The sequence below is a fragment of the Amblyraja radiata genome, chromosome 7 (genome assembly GCF_010909765.2).
Source record: "Amblyraja radiata isolate CabotCenter1 chromosome 7, sAmbRad1.1.pri, whole genome shotgun sequence".
Taxonomy (NCBI): domain Eukaryota; kingdom Metazoa; phylum Chordata; class Chondrichthyes; order Rajiformes; family Rajidae; genus Amblyraja; species Amblyraja radiata.
This window is the reverse complement of record NC_045962.1, coordinates 51,720,891-51,736,255: the sequence shown is the minus strand read 5'-3', so window position 1 is coordinate 51,736,255 and position 15,365 is coordinate 51,720,891. Positions and strand designations below refer to the sequence as shown.

At 41.2% G+C, this 15,365-nt stretch overlaps 1 protein-coding gene across 8 annotated transcripts in view; it reads left to right on the top strand.

The window, feature by feature from the left end:
* tmem237 (transmembrane protein 237) overlaps positions 1–15,365 on the top strand; it is a 37,214-nt gene that overhangs the window by 21,356 nt on the left and 493 nt on the right. For all 8 annotated transcript variants that reach the window (XM_033024506.1, XM_033024504.1, XM_033024505.1 and 5 more), the window contains 8 exons: positions 954–1,073; positions 2,622–2,721; positions 8,019–8,170; positions 8,776–8,899; positions 9,716–9,907; positions 13,518–13,591; positions 14,134–14,233; positions 14,638–14,759. In XM_033024506.1, the coding sequence (XP_032880397.1) occupies positions 954–1,073; positions 2,622–2,721; positions 8,019–8,170; positions 8,776–8,899; positions 9,716–9,907; positions 13,518–13,591; positions 14,134–14,233; positions 14,638–14,759 (984 nt within the window). The remainder of the gene's footprint in view (positions 1–953; positions 1,074–2,621; positions 2,722–8,018; positions 8,171–8,775; positions 8,900–9,715; positions 9,908–13,517; positions 13,592–14,133; positions 14,234–14,637; positions 14,760–15,365) is intronic.

The window sequence follows — 15,365 nt, the reverse complement described above, 5'->3', positions numbered from 1 at the left end:
GGACAGGTTGAGTGAGTGGGCAGATGCGTGGCAGATGCAGTATAATATAGATAAATGTGAGGTTATCCACTTTGGTGGCAAAAACAAGGGGGCAGATTATTATCTCAATGGGGTTAGGTTAGGTAAGGGGGAGGTACAGCGAGACCTGGGTGTCCTTGTACACCGATCACTGAAAGTTGGCGTGCAGGTACAGCAGGCAGTGAAGAAAGCTAATGGAATGTTGGCCTTCATAACAAGAGGATTTCAGTATAGGAGTGGAGAGGTTCTTCTGCAGTTGTATAGGGCTCTGGTAAGACCACATCTGGAGTATTGCGTACAATTTTGGTATCCTAATTTGAGGAAGGACATCCTTGTGATTGAGGCAGTGCAGCGTAGGTTCACAAGATTGATCCCTGGGATGGCGGGACTGTCATGAGGAAAGATTGAAAAGACTAGGCTTGTATTTAGTTTAGAAGGATGAGGGGAGATCTTATAGAAACATATAAAATTATAAAAGGACTGGACAAGCTAGTTGCAGGAAAAATGTTCCCAATGTTGGTCGAGTCCAGAACCAGGGGCCACAGTTTTAGAATAAAGGGGAGGCCATTTAAGACTGAGGTGAGAAAAAACTTTTTCACCCAGAGAGTTGTGAATTTGTGGAATTCCCTGCCACAGAGGGCAGTGGAGGCCAAGTCACTGGATGGATTTAAGAGTTAGATAGAGCTCTAGGGGCTAGTGGAATCAAGGGATATGGGGAGAAGGCAGGCACGGTTTATTGATTGGGGACGATCAGCCATGATCACAATGAATGGCGGTGCTGGCTCGAAGGGCCGAATGGCCTCCTCCTGCACCTATTTTCTATATTTCTAACATGGAGCACCTTGGACATTCCTGTAAGGGAACATTGTCAATTATTATTGATTAATTTTCTTGGATGGTTTTTTTATGTTTGTTAATTTGCTCTCCTGTGGCAGATAAATTGATGAGCTCAACGGGAAGGCACCAGTCTGAAAGTAAAGAGCCCCTTACCCCAGATCTTCAGGACGCTCCTCCTCTAAAGAAAAAGAAGAAGAGAAAACTACTACCAGTGGGTGGTGAGTAGGGTCAGCCTCCTCAGAAATACACAGCACAAACACTGCAGACTACAAACAGCACTAACACTGCAGACTACAAAGATTGGATTCTGCTGAAGTAGTTAAAAATCTATTGGAAATCCAAATCCAACACATTGCATTCAGTAAAACAGACTGGGTTATCAAACCCGCCGATAAGGGAGGTGCCATGGTAGTCTGGCGCGTCGATCTGTACAAAGCTGAGGCCACGCGCCAACTCTCGGACACCTCCTCTTACTTACCCCTGGACCATGACCCCACAGACGAGCACCAGGCCACTATCTCTAGCACCATCACTAACTTCATCCACTCAGGCTCCCTGCCCCCCCCCCCCGAGCCTCCAACCTCATCGTTCCACAGCGTCGCACGGCCCGATTTTACCTTCTCCCCAAAATCTACAAACCTGACTGTCCTGATAGACCCATTGTCTCTGCCTGTTTGTGCCCTACCGAACTTATTTCCACATACCTTGACTCCATCCTATCCCCCCATGTTAAATCCCTCCCTACCTATGTTCAAGACACCTCAGACACTCTCCGTCATCTCCAGGCATTCCATTCTCTAGGCCCACATCCCCTGTCTCCTCCCCTTCTCAGCTCTCCCTCAGCCCTCGGGCTCCTCCTCTTCCTTTCTTCTTTCTTCTCCCCGCTCGCCCCCACCCTACATCAGTCTGAAGAAGGGTTTCGGCCCGAAACGTTGCCTATTTCCTTCGCTCCATAGATGCTGCTGCACCGCTGAGTTTCTCCAGCACTTTTGTCTACAGTAAATTACCCACTCCAGGTATAATGTCAAGATAGGATTAGTGAAGAATGGATTTTAGAATTTGCTTTTAATTCAGTGATCAAAGTGACTCGTGTTTAAAGCCAATGTAACTTATGGGTTCTAACTTCGTGAGGGAGTGGGATAGGTCTGTCATGTTAAAAACCTCACAAGTAATCAGAGCTATGAATGTGGCTATCCTGACAGACTATATGCTTGCAGAATATTCCAAGGATAAAACCTGGGTGAAGGTTTTGCTTCTGAATTCCATTCATTTGTGGAATCCCCAGACATGCTTCCTTCTGCAGATGAACTGATCCTGCATCCGACAGCTCAGCCAGATAGCAGTCAATACATAATAATTGTCAGTCTGCATTGTGGTGACAACGTGATTAGTTTATAGACAAGGATTTGGCAGGTGTGATGGGGATACTTGAAAATATGGTAACAAGGTATAAAGTTGCTGCTGCTCCTTTCTTTTCCTCTTGTGTCTATATTCTGATGCAAGTTCTGAAGACTGTTCTGTATCAAAGATCTGTGATCCGCAGAAATAAAACAACAAAGTGCTGGAAACACTTAGCAGGTCAGGCAGCATTTTATGAAGAGAGAAAAGAATTAACTCTTTTGAGTTCATGAACTTGCATCAGACGTGGAGTTAAGCTAGCCAGTGACATTTGTCCACTGGGTCTTTGTGAAGTCTGAGATCAAAATTGTGAACAATAAAAGCAGAAGATAAGCAAAAGTTAACCATAAATTTACTGTATGCTGTAGATTCGGAAACCACCTTCATAGACCAGAATGTCTCTGAAGTGTGCAAGTTGTATAGTGGACCAAACAATGAATTATTACGTAAATCCAGGAAGCGAAACAAGTGAGTATTGAGGAGCTATTATAATTTTCTAACCTGTTTTGTATTATTTTCTTGAGTACAGTGATGCTGGTACATGTCTGCACATGATACGTCCTGTGTTTCAGGTTGTACCTATATCTCCCAATTTGATTAATTAATTAAATAAATTGATCATTTTCCTGTCACACCAGTTTCGAAGAATGAGCGGGGGGACTTCATTGAAACATACAGAATAGTGAACGGTTTGGATAGAGTGGATGTGGAGAGGATGTTTCCACTAGTAGGAGAGTCTGGGACTAGATGTATTCAAGAGAGTGTTAGATATAGCTCTTGGAGCTAACGGAATCAAGGGATATGGGGAGAAAGCAGGAACGGGGTACTCATTTTGGATGATCAGCCATGATCATACTGAACGGTGGCGCTGGCTCGAAAGGCCAAATGGCCTACTCCTGCACCTATTTTTTATGTTTCTGGAGGTCATAGCCTCAGAATTAAAGCATGTTCTTTTAGGAAGGAGATGAGGAGAAATTTATTTAGTCACAGGGTGGTGAACCTGTGAAATTCTTTGCCGTGGAGGCCAAGTCAATAGATATTTTTAAGGCAGAGGTAGATAGATTCTAGTACAGGTGTCAGAAGTTATGGGAAGAAGGCAGAAGAATGGAGTTAGGAGGGAGAGATAGATCAGCCATGATTGGATTGCGGAGTAGATTTGATGGTCCGACTGGCCTAATTCGACTCCTATCACTTATGACCTTATGACTTACAGTGCCCTCCATAATGTTTGGGATAAAGACCCATCATTTATTTATTTGCCTCTGTACTCCACAATTTGAGATTTGTAATATTAAAAAATCACATTTGTTTGAAGTGCACATTGTCAGATTGTATTAAAGGCCATTTTTATACTTTTGGATTCTCCATGTAGAAATTACAGCAGTGTTTAAACGTAGTCCCCCCATTTCAAGGCACCATAATGTTTAGGACACATAGCTTCACAGGTTTTTGTAATTGATCAGGTGTGTTTAATTGCCTCCTTAATGCAGGTATAAGAGAGCTCTCAGCACCTAGTCTTTCCTCCAGTCTTTCCATCACATTTGGAAACTTGTATTGTTGTTAACAACATGAGGACCAAAGTTGTAGCAATGTTACAAAATTTTGAGATTTAAAAAATCAAGTCTGCAATTTATCCCATCAGATAAAGCATAAAAAAAGTTTAATTTGACACCTAATTCACTTTCATATCTCAAGTATTAAAAAAGTTATGGCCATTTTCATACTCGGAAATTAGCATCTTGTTCCCTATTGATTTTCTATGGACATAACAAAAAAGCTGTGATCGTGAACAGTCAAAAGCCCATAACTTTCTTAAAAATTAAGAGAACTGAATGAAATTTTCAGTTATCATAGATTGAAGCATTCTGAAACAAATATAAAATAACCTTACTTGGATGACCTGAAATTAAAGCATATAGTTAGTTAGTTAGTTACCCAATTGTAGCTAATTCCAAACTTCAATTACTAGATCTAAACATCTATCCATTTCTTAAGAAATGATTAACATTTTTAAATAGCCTAAGTGTCCAAATAATATTCACAAAGAATTCACATTAAAACATGATTTTAAAATCTCATTTACATTAATTTATAGGCCAAATGGAAGGAATTTAGTGTTCAATTGCTGTAAATTAATGGCATTGAAATCAGCTTTCCCTGTGGAACGCGCTGGTTTAGAACGTTCACATTGCGGTAGATTTGTGCCCCAAATGCCCAGAAAAATACTGCGGGATAGAATGGGCCCCAAATTAGCTACTCGCAATATAAAATTTTGTATAAAGGGATCTTAAGAAGCCCTTTTTAACGTAAAAATAAACAACCTACCTGTATGAGATCCGGCCCGTTGTCGGCGGTCGCGGGTTTAGAGGTTAATTTTTAACCTACTATAACAAGTAAATAAACCCCTTAAAACTAAAAATAGCTCAAGCGACGGAATCTTCCAGCGATTTTTCGTTAATAATTAACTAGGCTGAACATCCTCGATTTGAACAGCCTAGGGAAAATCGCGTTTTAAACCCGCCCCCCTCTAAACGGCGCCAAAATCGCGCACACGGGCTAGGACAGATTTTCAGCGACGCTTCAGGTACGTTTTACAACATACCTAAAAGTTGTGCTAATGAAAGTCAACAAAGCCATTATGAGACTGAGAAACAAGAATAAACTGTTAGAGACATCAGCCAAACCTTAGGCTTACCAAAATCAATTGTTTGGAACATCATTAAGAAGAAAGAGAGCGCTGGTGAGCTTACTAATCGCAAAGGGACTGGCAGTCCAAGGAAGACCTCCACAGCTGATGACCGAATGATTCTCTCTATAACAAAGAAAAATCCCCAAACACCTGTCCAACAGATCAGAAACACTCTTCAGGAGTCAGGTGTGGATTTGCCAATGACCACTGTCCGCAGAAAACTTCATGAACAGAAATACAGAGGCTACACTGCAAGATGCCAACCACTGGTTAGAGCAAAAATAGGATGGCCAGGTTACAGTTTACCAAGAAGTACTTAAACGTTTTGGAAAAAGGTCTTGTGGCAGATGAGATGAAGATTAATTTATATCAGAGGGATGGCAAGAGCAGGGAAGGATGGAGGAGAGAAGGAACTGCCCAAGATCCAAAGCATACCACCTCATCTGTGTAACATGGTGGTGGGGATGTTATGGCCTGGGCATGTATGGCTGTTGAAGGTACTGGCTCACTTCATTGATGATACAACTGCTGATGGTAGTAGCATCATGAATTCTGAAGTGTATAGACACATCCTATCTGCTCGTTCAAACAAATGCCTCAAAACTCATTGGCCGGCAGTTCATTCTACACCAAGCCAATGATCCCAAACATACTGCTACAGGAGTTTTTCAAAGCTCAAAAATTGTTAATTATTGAGTGGCCAAGTCAATTGAGTGGCCAAGTCAAGCCCGATCTGAACCCAATTGATGCCTTTTCAAGGTCAAGTTCAAATTTATTGCCACATGCACCAATTAAGGTACAGTGGAATTTGATTTACCATGCAGCCACACAATCAAAAAGAGCACAATACACAATAGAATTTAACACGAACATCCACCACAGTGGAATCAACATTCCTCACTGTGGTGGAAGGCAATAACATTCAGCCAGTCCTCCTCCTTTGTTCATCCGTGGTCGGGGTCATAAACCCTCCGTAGTCGCCGCTATGGACGACCCGATATACAGGCCCTTGCGTCAGGATGATCAAAGCTCCGACGTCGGGACGGTCGAACACAGTCCGCGGCTTGGAGTGCCCGAATTGGCAGTTTCCTACTGGAGACCGCGGCTTCAGGATGTTATAGACCGCAGGCCGGCAGTCGGAGCTCTTCTCCGGCGATCCCGGCAAGGGATCCCAGACTCCGGATGGCAAGTCCACGCCCGCCGCTAGAAGCTCCGCAGACCACAGCCCCATGATGCCAAAGTCACCAGGCCAGCGATTGGAGCATTACTCTCTGGCTGAAGAGAAAACTGAAGGGTACTAGCCACCAAAACAAGCATAAACTGAAGATGGCTGCAATACAGGCCTGGCAGAGCATCACCAGAAAAGACACCCAGCAACTGTGATGTCCATGAATCGCAGACTTCAAGCAGCCATTGCATGCAAAGGATATGCAACAATATACAAAACAAGACTACTTTCATTGACATGACATTACTGTGTCCCAAACATTATGGTGCCCTGAAATTTGGGGGGGGGGGGGGGGGGGGAGAGAAACTATGTATAAACACTGCTGTAATTTCTCATGGTGAAACCAAAATGTATAAAAATGGCCCTTATTAAAATCTAACAACGTGAACTTTAACCACATGTGATTTTTTTCTATTACAAATCTCTAATTGTGGAGTACAGAGTCAAATAAATAAATGATGGGTCTTTGTCCCAAACATTATGGAGGGCACTGTATGACCACCTTGTACTGTATGTAATCTGCTGCCATCTCTCAAAAAGGGGACTGATAAAAGCACTTGCTTATTTTAAAAGTACATGCACAGAGTAACAGTTTCAATTGAATATCCCTTTTCACTTCCTTTTGCAAATTAGTTGATTTTCCATCACCTTTCTTGCAGGCAAGTTTTGTTTTTAAAACTTGGCCTCTTACAGCTAAGCAATTAGTCCAGGCACAGTTTCTATTAAGCGTTATCCACATGCCAAAGACTCCACACCCCACTGCATTTTTCTTGGTCTGTACTCAAGGAAACGGGTATCCCTGATGCATTTTTGCTATTTTTATAGCTATATGTTTGCTTTTTGAATAAATGCAGAGCTACAATGTCTGTGGGGAAAATTAATTCTATACATGACAAGGATATGAAAGGATGCAGTGGAACATTAATATACCATTGGCACAGGCATGGTACGCTGAATGATCTTTGTTGTGATTTCCATAATCTCTATACAAGCATTCTTTGTCTGAAATATCCTGGCTTGTCAGTATCCTAATTTATATTTCCCATTTATGTTATTCTCTGTTAACCCTTGATAGTAATATTTAATTAACTACCAATCACTTTTATCCGAATATATTCCAAGATCCTTCCATGATGGATTTGTAAATTCTGTAAAATGACACTGCTGTCCAACCCTGTTGAATTATGGATTATTGCATGTAAGAGTTGAATGCACTTGTCATTTAGATACCCTTGTATAACGAGTTTGCCAAATTGATGTAATGCAGATAGAAGAAAATTCATATGAATGATGAAAAACTAACAAAAGTATGACAATAGAACATTTTCCAGCATTTGGAAGCACAGTTAGTTTTTGGATATTGGCTCACTGTCACCGTCATCAGAACTGAATGGAACTTTTGTGAATTTGGACCAGTCAAAATCACTTTATAAAACTGCGGCCAATTTGTACACAGCATGAACTCATAAATAAATAGTTATATGATCATATCAGATAAACCTTCACATGGTTGAAGAAGATAGAGGGTACCTTTGATAGATGCAAAAAAAATGAAATAAGGGCAGAAAAGCTGAAGATATTCCTTGGGTGGACAGCATCTGTGAAGACAGAAACAGAGTTTACATTTCAGTTAGTGACCTTTAATCTGTCAACTCTTAACTCTGTTTTTTACTTTACAGATGCTGCCTGACTTACAAAACATCTCCACCACTTTGTTTCCCATGTCAATGACTGAGCTATTGTTATTTAACTTGTCTTCCCTTGTGAGTTTCCTTTAAATGAAATAGTACTTTCAAAGAATCGTTTCAACAACATCACATAAGATCTCTTTTTTAAAACAACGAACAGGAGATCGCGCCCAACAGTTCACAGCAATGAACTTGATGTGGAGGAAGACGACATTATCGATGCTGGGCAAGTTCCCCGGCCTCAAGGTCCTTTTTTTGCCACTACCTCTGGTTCCAGCCAGCCTGTGGATAAAGTATTTCTTGAACGAAACCGTGAGTTTTTACTACATACAGTCTTAGTGGTGATAAATAGAGAGCAGGTTAGCCATGGATGTAGCTATGAAACTATAACCATGGTGGAACCATAGAAAAAACTTGGAGATTGTCAATGTTGTATATAATTCACAATATTGAAGCAGATCATTTTGCCAACATGCCTCCTTTCATGTGTAATTCCATCTTTCTTCTTTCACTCCATTCTCCCTTATCTCTTTATTTGTTTTTACTTTAAGTACATCTTTGTTAGATTGTTTAGTTTTGTTTTGAATACAGCGTTGATACAGGTCCTTCTGCCCACCACGTCCGCGCTGATCGATAATCGCCCCGTACACTAGTTCTATCCAACAATCTAAGGACAATTTTCAGAAGCCAATTAACCTACAAACCCACATATCTTTGGAATGTGGCAAGAAACCAGAGAACCCGTAGAAAACCCACGCGGTCAGAAAGAATGTGCAAACTCGATACAGACAGTCTTCCACTGGCCTCCTGTGACCAGGATCTGACTTGTCCAAAGAGCTTATCCTAATGATTGAGCTTGCAGCCACCCCTGCGTGGCTCACGGTCCAATTTTAATATGTTGCTGATTGCTTCTGCAGGTCGCTTTCAGGCTGCAGACAGGATAGAGGCAGAGAAAATGGCCAAACAAGTCGAGGTGTACATGGAGGTTAAGTCCACTTGGACAACCAAAGATGTCTCTTTACAGGTACACCGTGGATTCAGGTAAGGGGGTCTGATGCCTGTCCCCAGAAGCAGTTTAAATTCTGGCAGGCTCTTGCAGCTATGTATTTTTCTTAAACTCCTGTACACTACATAGCCTTGGGACTTGCACTATTTTCAATACAATGTACCATATTTGCTGTTTCTGATATGATCCACTGTGTTTTGAGACAAAAAGTAGAAAGGATAACTGTTTTGCAGAGATCAGACTGTAAGCAAGACCCCCTGCTTCTAATTGCCTGTTGTTTCAATTCCCTTTCTTTCTGCCAGTTGCGCATCTGCCATCAGCATCTCAATGAAGTGAGGAACACTTCATCTGGCTCCTAGACACATTACAGCTTTCTGGACTCGCGGTTGAGTTCTATAATTTTGGATAATAATTCTGCTCCCAGTTACTTTAAGTAGGTCATGTCGGCTAAGTAGGTTTGCTTGTTCCGATCCAACTTTTTCATTTTGCACAATCATCTGTTTATTTGTAACTCACTCCTGTGTTATATCTTATTACAGACCTTCCTTTTATATTCTCTATCCCTTCTTGCCCTGTCTCAGCACTTAACTTAAATTTCTAAATTGACTCTCATGCTGATTGGCACATTGTTGATTGACTTATGGAACATTAGTTACAATGCGGTTGATTCCCACATTGCTTAATGACTTATGGAACATCAGTTATATCCAGAGGCTGTTTTCAGTCTTTCACTTTAATAATCTTATTTTGTAAAGTTAAGGATGCTTGGCAGATATACTGTATAATGGAGAAAATCATGTTGTGCAGTGTTGCAATGCCCAGATCTAAATCTATTTCTGTTCTTCTCGCAGGATAATCGGGCTTTTCTCACAAGGGTTTCTGGCTGGATACATGGTGTGGAATATTGTTGTAATTTATGTGTTGTCCGGTTACAATTTCTCCTCGATTACAAATCTACTCCACCAGTATAGCTTGCTTGTTTACCCAAGCCAATGCCTCTTGTATTTTTTGCTCGCCATCAGCACTGTGTCTGCATTTGACAGGTAAGAAATGAACAATCAAGAGAAGTTGGATATTTGCCAATCACGACCAATCTCTCTGTAATTTTCAAGATATAAGCCCAACACTGGGGTACAGCTTCCACACTGAATATGTGCAATGTGTTCCCTGCTAGGAAGGCAGCTGCAGTTTTATGAAACTCTGATTAGGCTACATTTGGAGTATTGTGTGAAGTTCTGGTAGCCCCATTACAGGGTGGATGTGGAGACTTGAGAGGATGCAAAAGAGGTTTATCAGAATGCTGCTTGCATTAGATGGTATCAGCTATAAGGAGATGTTGGACAAACTTGGATTGTTTTCTCGGGGGCATTGGAGGCTGCGGAGAGACCTGATAGAAGTTTATAAAATTATGAGAGGCATAGTTAGGGTAGACAGTCAGAACATTTGATGGGTTCGAAATGTCAAGGACTCGGAGGGAAACTCAAGTCTTTGATTTGAGAAAAAAAAAGTTTAAAGCAGATGTGCAGGGCAAGTTGTTTTTACTCAGTGTGGTGGGGGTGGCTGCCTCAAATGTCTATGACAATCATAAGTTAAAATAAACTCCTTTGCATGTGATTCATATCCTTTGTTCCCCACACACTGATATGCATATTTAAAATCCTCTTAAATGCCACCATCAGATCTATTTCCACCACCAGGCTGTTCCATGTTCACTCAGATTGTTGGTGTTGCCAGAGGCTGTCAGCCTCTTGATAAAGAAATGCAATCCCTGACATTGCTGCCTTTGTTTGTGCTCCTTGGGTAACGCTACTCCATAATGCTTGACCATAACGGTAGATGATTTGTACCTATTGTATCTTTGCCATATGTCTGCTGCCTTTATATTTCTGAGTCAGGCATGCCCAAGTTCTTGGTCGAGAGGACCATTTAAGTTAGTAGTAGTAGAACTGATGAGCAAAAATTATTGTACAATGCATTCAGAAAGTATTCAGACCCCTTCCCTTTTCCACATTTTGTTACGTTACAGCCTTATTTTAAAATGGAATAAATTCTTTTTTTTTATTATCAATCTACACACAATACCCCATAATAAAAAATGTGAAAACAGGCGTTTAGAAATTTTTGCAAAGTAATTAAAAATAAATAACTGAAATATCACAATCACATAAGGATTCAGACCCCTTACTCAGTACTTTGTTGAGGCACCTTTGGCAGCGATTACAGCCTCAGGTTTTCTTGGGTATGATGCATACCTGTATTTGGGTAATTTCTCCCATTCTTCTCTGCAGATCCTCTCAAGCTCTGTCAGGTTGGATGGGGAGTGTTGATGCACAGCTATTTTCAGGTCCCTCCAAAGATGTTCGATTGGGTTCAAGTCTGGGTTCTGGCTGGGCCACTCAAGGACATTCACAGACTTGTCATGAAGTGACTCCTGCGTTGTCTTGGCTGTGTGCTTAGGGTCGTTATCCTGCTGGAAGGTGAACCTCCGCCCCAGTCTGAGGTCCAGAATGATCTGGAGCAGGTTTTCATTGAGGATCTCTCTGTACTTTCCTCCGTTCATCTTTCCCTCGTTCCTGACTAGTCTCCCAGTTCCTGCTGCTGAAAAACATCCCCACAGCATGATGCTGCCACCACCATGCTTCACCGTAGGTATGGTATTGGTCAGGTGATGAGCAGTGCCTGGTTTCCTCCAGACATGATGCTTGGCATTCAGGCCAAAGAGTTCAATCTTGGTTTCATCAGACCAGAGAATCTTGTTTCTCATGGTCTGAGAGTCCTTTAGATGCCTTTTGGCAAACTCCAAGCGGGCTGTCATGTGCCTTTTACCGAGGAGTGGCTTCCGTCTGGCCACTCTACCATAAAGACCTGATTGGTGGAGTGCTGCAGAGCTGTTGTTGTCCTTCTGGAAGGTTTTCCCATCTCCACAGAGGAACTCTGGTGCTCTGTCAGAGTGACCATCGGGTTCTTGGTTTCCTCCAGACGTGACGCTTGGCATTCAGGCCAAAGAGTCACCTCCCGGACCAAGGCCCTTCTCCCCCGGTTGCTCAGTTTTGCCGGGCGGCCAGCTCTATGAAGAGTCCTGGTGGTTCCAAAGTTCTTCCGTTTAAGAATGACGGAGGCCACTGTGCTCTTCGGGACCTGCAATGCTGCAGAAATTGTTTTATACCCTTTCCCAGATCTGTGTCTCGACACAATCCTGTCTCGGAGGTCTACGGACAATTCTTTTGTCTACATGGCTTGGTTTTTGCTCTGACATGCACTGTCAACTGTGGGACCTTAAATAGACAGGTGTGTGCCTTTCCAAATCATGTCCAATCAATTTAATTTACCATTGGTGGACTCCAATCAAGTTGTAGAAACATCTCAAGGATAATCAATGGAAACAGGATGAACCTAAGCTCAATTTTCAGTGTCATAGCAAAAGGTCTGAATATTTATATAAATGTGATATTTCAGTTTTTTCTTTTTAATTACTTTGTAAAAATTTCTAAATACCTGTTTTCACTTCTTCATTCTGGGGTATTGTGTGTAGATTGATGTTTAAACATTTTTTTAAAAAATCAATTTTAATATAAGGCTGTAACGTAAGAAAATGTGGAAAAAGTGATTACTTTCTGAATGCACTACATGTGTGATATGCCTTTACACAAAGACTCTCAGCATGTGCAGTAACCTCGTATGGTATACAAAGCCAACAAAACATGGAAGCAAGCAGGTAAGGTCTGCTTGCAGTATTGACTAAAGCACCACCTTTAAGAGCCCTATACCTTACCTTGGTCTTGTTTGAGGACCCTAAAACATTTATCTTCCTCTCTGTCAAATTATTTCCATTGTTAACTGCCATGTCATGACTGATTACACTGATTACACGTTGTTGCCTGTGTCCTTCACACAGTCTTCTCCAGCTCCAGCTCCCTCTTTGCCTAACTTCACCCATTAGGTCCCCTTGTCAATGCTTCCTCCAAAATATTTGAACTCTGGGGGGATCTTAGAAGAACTAGTGTGAGAATAGGGGAGACCCTATGGTGGGCCATTGGAACAGTTGCTACATTTACCCCTCTCACAATCTTGTAAAGCACAATAAAATCACATTATTCTAAACTGTTCTGAATGTAGACCAACCTTTTTTAGTCTTTCCTCTCAGGACAACTTTTTCGCTCCAGGAATCAATGTAATGAATCTACACTGCCCTGACGCAAAAGCATAAATATCCAGCTACGGAAACCAAATATGTAAGCAATACAAATTAAGCCTGAACAAAGCCCATTCACTTAGCCAGCCTACATCCCCATGAAGTCTCTCTGCATCCTCTTCACAGCTCACAGCTCCACCTCCACCCAGTACAGCTGGCAAATCAAGAAAATTAAGGACCACGGGGATTGTGTGTGAAAGTGGGATAGAAGTACAGGTTCAACTGTGATATTGGAAAATGGGAGGCACAAGTAGCTGTCTGGTCTCTTTTTCATCCTGCATTTATGGAATAATAGAAATCCAATGATGGTTTTGGAGAAAAGTATGTTTTGAAGGGGTCCTGGTATACTTGTAGTGATATTTTTGATCTGTGAAGTGGATGTTGCAGGTTGATGAATCCTATAAAATAAATGAGTTTCACTGATTTACTTAATTTACTTTTACATGTTATGCTCTCTCCAGACTGAACATAACTGATGCATCAATGGCACTCCGCAGAATGGTGACACTAGACACCACAGCACTGGCCTCTTTCTGTAAGTACCTGCGCTGTCCATGCAGTTGAAGATGTGGAACCAGCTCGGTGCTTACCTGTTTCATGGCTCTCTTTATGGGTATATGGATGTTTATAATTGATTTTGCTTTGTATAACTGGAAACGCAGATTAACAATTCTCAAAGAGGATGCATCATGGTTGATGAAATAATCAAGAGAAGGAAAAAATATTTGATTTTGCATACACTCAAGCACATGCGTGTAATTCCAAAGGTGCCCATTTCCCTCTTGCCTCAATTTCTTATGATGTGAATTGTTGACAATCCATTACATCCAAGCTTGAGCACATTCTGCCACATAAGCAAAGGTGTACTTTCCTGTTGAGGGTATTGATTAAAGTAGTTTGGTATCGTTCTCTCCTCCTGGCCTTTCTGCAGAAGCATCATCAAGAGAAAAGTTAATTTAACAGAGATTGGTGATCAAAACTAAGTGCTTTTAATATTTATTAACTTCAAACAGCATTTGTAATAATGAGGACTGCATTTCTTGATCTGTTGATGTTTAGTTTTCTTTCTGTGTGCAGTATATGTTTCAGCTCTGATCCTATCACTCAGCCAGCAAATGACCAGCGACAGGTTTAACTGGTACCGGTCACCACAAGATATCACCAATATCACCCTTTGGTAAGTTGCAGGCCACACCCGAGTTAAAATGACCAGCAAAGTAATGAATTTTGTTTTGGCATGTGTCCTGTTTACAACTAAAATCTGTGCGCAGTACTGACTAAACTATCTAATAAGTGTTTGCAATCATATTCCTCATGTAACAGCATGGAAACTGGTAATTCAGCCCACAATGTCCACACCAACCAGAGGCCACCTTTCCATATTAATCCTGTGCTGTACTGCTCTGTGTAATCAATTGGAATGATGTCCATTTGTGATCCCTCGAAAATTACCACCTTAACTAGGAGTAGAGTGTTGCTACCTCAGCATTCTGCTCCAGTAGTACATTTTAAACTATATAATTTATTGTGTGTCAGTGCATTCCTTCTTGCTAAATGAATTTCCACTTGACATCCATACAGGCCATCTGGATCAGAGATTTTGACATTGCACCCTTGGGTTGTAGTGAACCTAGTAGCTGCTATCTTAGTTGGACTTGCCTGGATCTTCCTGTCATATCAACCTATGCTTGACCATACTGAAGGTATGTGAGCAAAGATGTGATTAATGGTGAGAAATCAATGAAAGCACAAGTCCCACAGTCTGGGTTATTGCCATCTCGTGAACTGGATAAGATAAGGCTAAATCAGAAAGTAGTAATTAGACCTTGCGACACTTGGGTTTGAAATGCTACAAGAATATTAAATTGTACGTTGGATAGAAAAAAGACAAAAAGACAAATAAGAATTGATTTACAGATTATGCAGAACAAGATCTGATGTTGTTGGTAAACAGAAGGTTCTCACAGTATGTAAGGAAAAGGCACAGATTGATTTTGTTACTGTTTGTCATCCCTTTGTTCTTTGCTTGTTGATAGAATGGTGCATATTTCCACTGCTTCACTTATGCAAAAATAGATGTTTTCCAATGAATTGAAAACCCATGTATTTATCAAGGAGATCAAATGTTAAGAGTGTTTAATTGTCATATGTACAGAAACGGAACAATGAAATTGTTACTTGCAATCAATTGCCTCCCATGGACAGCATATTATGTACTGGTTTAACCTAAGCAATAAAAACTCTCTTCCAAGAATGAAAATGAGGACAGCCAAAGATGTGTATGCTAATTGTCTCATCACTTTAAAAGT